This window comes from Empidonax traillii, unplaced genomic scaffold, assembly GCF_003031625.1.
Source record: "Empidonax traillii isolate 1590-97213 ecotype Southwest subspecies unplaced genomic scaffold, ASM303162v1 scaffold5809:size7099, whole genome shotgun sequence".
In the NCBI taxonomy this organism is placed as follows: Eukaryota; Metazoa; Chordata; class Aves; order Passeriformes; family Tyrannidae; genus Empidonax; species Empidonax traillii.
The window spans coordinates 1-2,523 of NW_020961002.1; the positions used below are offsets into that span (position 1 = coordinate 1).

The 2,523-nt window shown below is 62.5% G+C and overlaps 1 protein-coding gene across 1 annotated transcript in view; it reads right to left on the minus strand.

Annotated features, from left to right (window-relative positions):
* Positions 1-11: 11 nt before the first annotated feature.
* The window catches only part of UBA1 (ubiquitin like modifier activating enzyme 1), a gene marked incomplete at its 3' end in the record, with an annotated part of 6,835 nt that continues 4,323 nt past the window's right edge, over positions 12-2,523 (minus strand). The window contains exons 11-16 of the mRNA XM_027911039.1: positions 2,026-2,181; positions 1,496-1,661; positions 1,077-1,273; positions 684-748; positions 227-422; positions 12-126 (exon numbers count right to left, since the gene is read on the minus strand). Coding sequence (XP_027766840.1) covers positions 12-126; positions 227-422; positions 684-748; positions 1,077-1,273; positions 1,496-1,661; positions 2,026-2,181 — 895 coding nt within the window. The remainder of the gene's footprint in view (positions 127-226; positions 423-683; positions 749-1,076; positions 1,274-1,495; positions 1,662-2,025; positions 2,182-2,523) is intronic.

Consider the following 2,523-nt stretch of genomic DNA (forward strand, 5'->3'; position numbering starts at 1 on the left):
CCCCCCCCCACCAGGTGACAGCCCCCCCTCCCCACACAGGGCCCAACTCACGTTGTCGGGGTCAAAGATAAGGGGGTGGGGGCAGCGCTTGGGCCCCGACCAGAACAGAGTCCCCGAGTTCGTTCTCTGCAGGAGAGGAGAGAAATGGGACAATTACAGGTTAACGAACCAACTGATGTTAACAACGCTCCCCGTGGGTGCCCTCCCCTCTCCCAGGGCCCCCCACCTGATCCGGGGGGAAGTTGTGCAGCAGCTGGCGGATGTTGTTGTTGTACTGGCGGTGCCAGTGCCGACAGGCCCAGGCCACGCAGTCGGGCCAGGCCCGGGGCCGGTCGGTCACGAGGCTGCGCTGGACGGCCTCGAGCACCTCCAGCGGCTGCGTCCCCGCCAAGCGCAGCGTCCGCTCCAGGAACTTGGGGTCCCTGGGAAAAGGGGGGACAAGGGGGTTACAGGGGTTTATGGTGGGTACAGGGAATCACAGGGGAGTTATGGGGTGGGTTGTGGGGGTTACAGGAGTCCTGCCCAGGTGTAATGTCCACTCCCCAGGAGAAAGGCGGGTAATAGGGTGCCATGGGGTGTGGGGGACGGGCATGGGGATATATGGGTGCTGCATGTGAGAGATGGGGGACATATGGAGGAGATTCATGGAGGGTTTGGGGGTGTTCCCTCTCCCCCACACTCACATCAGGTACTGGTTGACGTTCTCAGCCGGTTGCTTGAAGAGCCCCTCGAACTCGTCACGTGCCCACTGCAGGAGAGGGCCTGTCACTGGGGGGACCCCGGTGCCTGGGACCCCTCAAACAGGATCCAGATATCTGGGAATCCCTCAGTGGGGCACCCAGACATCTGGGACCCCCAAAACAGGGACCCCAGTACTTGAGACTCCCCAAAATGGGACTCCGGTGCCTGGGACCCCTCAAACGGGATCCAGGTATCTGGGAATCCCCCAATGGAGCACCCAGACATCTGGGATCCCCCCAAAACAGGATCCTGGCACCTGTGGGCCCTTTGTAAGGGTACCAAGTGCCAGGCACACCTGGATACCCCTGGCAGGTGCTCAGCACACCTGGACACACCTGGAGCGTGTGCTCGATGGCGTTGGGGAAGTTCTTGAGGGTGCAGATGGGAATGGCCTTCTCGGGGGGGTCCTGGCTGGAGCTGTACGACTCACTCAGGAACGGGATCACCACCTGCACGTTGCCCTTCGTGCCCAACGTGCCCGACTCCAGCAGCGGCTTCCGGTAGTAAACACAGCGCCGGTCCATGTACAGCCCTGCCGGGACCTGGGGTCAGCTGGGGACACATCTGGGGGCTATGGGACACCCTAGAGCCATAGGGCACCCCTTGGATATGGGGCATCCCAAACGCTGCCACGCCCCAGGGGTGTTCCCAGAAAAAATCATTCCTTATAAGCCCGCAGGGGTCTCTCCACATCCCTGAGAACCCCCAGAGCCCCCAAAGGACGTGCCCTGAACCCCCCCAGCCCCCGGCTCACGGGCGTCCACGTTGTCCAGGGCGTTGGCGACGCCGTCCAGTCCCTCGAAGAAGTCGTCGTCGTAGACGCGCTCGGTGTCGGGCCCCACGCGGTCGGTGCGGCTGCTCACGCGCAGCGCCGGGTTCATCTCCCGCGCCGCCGCCGCCGCCCGCTCCGACTTCAGCTTCTGGAACAGGGAAACACGGGGTCGGTGAGGGCACAGCCCTCCAGGACACACCCTCCCGAGCCACACCTCCCCCTGCCTGTCCCAGGGACACACCCTCCCGAGCCACACCTCCCTGTGCCTCTCCCAGTCCCCGTGACACATCCATGAAACTCCACCCAGCCGCTGACCTACATTGAGCTGACATTGAGCAACTCCCGGTGGCAGCATCTTGGTGGTGGTTCTCCAAGTGTCACCACTGCCTCCACCTGCTCACCCTCCTCCCTGACTCCTCCCTTAGGCCCCTCCAATCAACACCCACCTTCATCCAAGTCAATGCTGACCGACCCTACAGAGGTTCCCACCCCTCCAGGCCTCATCCCCTCACCGTGACGTCCCAGGGCCGAAACAGGAACTGGCGGTTGAGGTTGGACTTCTCGATGGTGTCCATGTCGGTGACGGTGATGCTGCCCTCGGGGCCACAGCCCAGCCCCACCATCGCAAAGTTCTTGAGCAGCTCACAACCAATGGCCCCTGCCCCCACCTGCCAGGGACACGTGGGGACATGTGGGGACAGAGCCCGAGGTGGCCCGGGGGGTTGGGGACAAGTGGGTGACAACAGAATGGCACTGAGGGAACACTTGGGGATGCTCATGGGATACACAGGGACACTTGGGAGACACTTAAAGGGAAAGAGGCGTTCTGGGAACACTGAGCACCTGGGAAAAACCTATGAAAACACCAGGTAACACGTTAAGGATTCCCAAAGACAATCAAAACACCGCCAAGGACGCATGGGGACACCTGGGGACACGACCCAAGATGGCCCAGGAGGGCTGGGGACACGCAGATGGGAGCGGTGGCCCTTGGCAACTATGAGAGAACA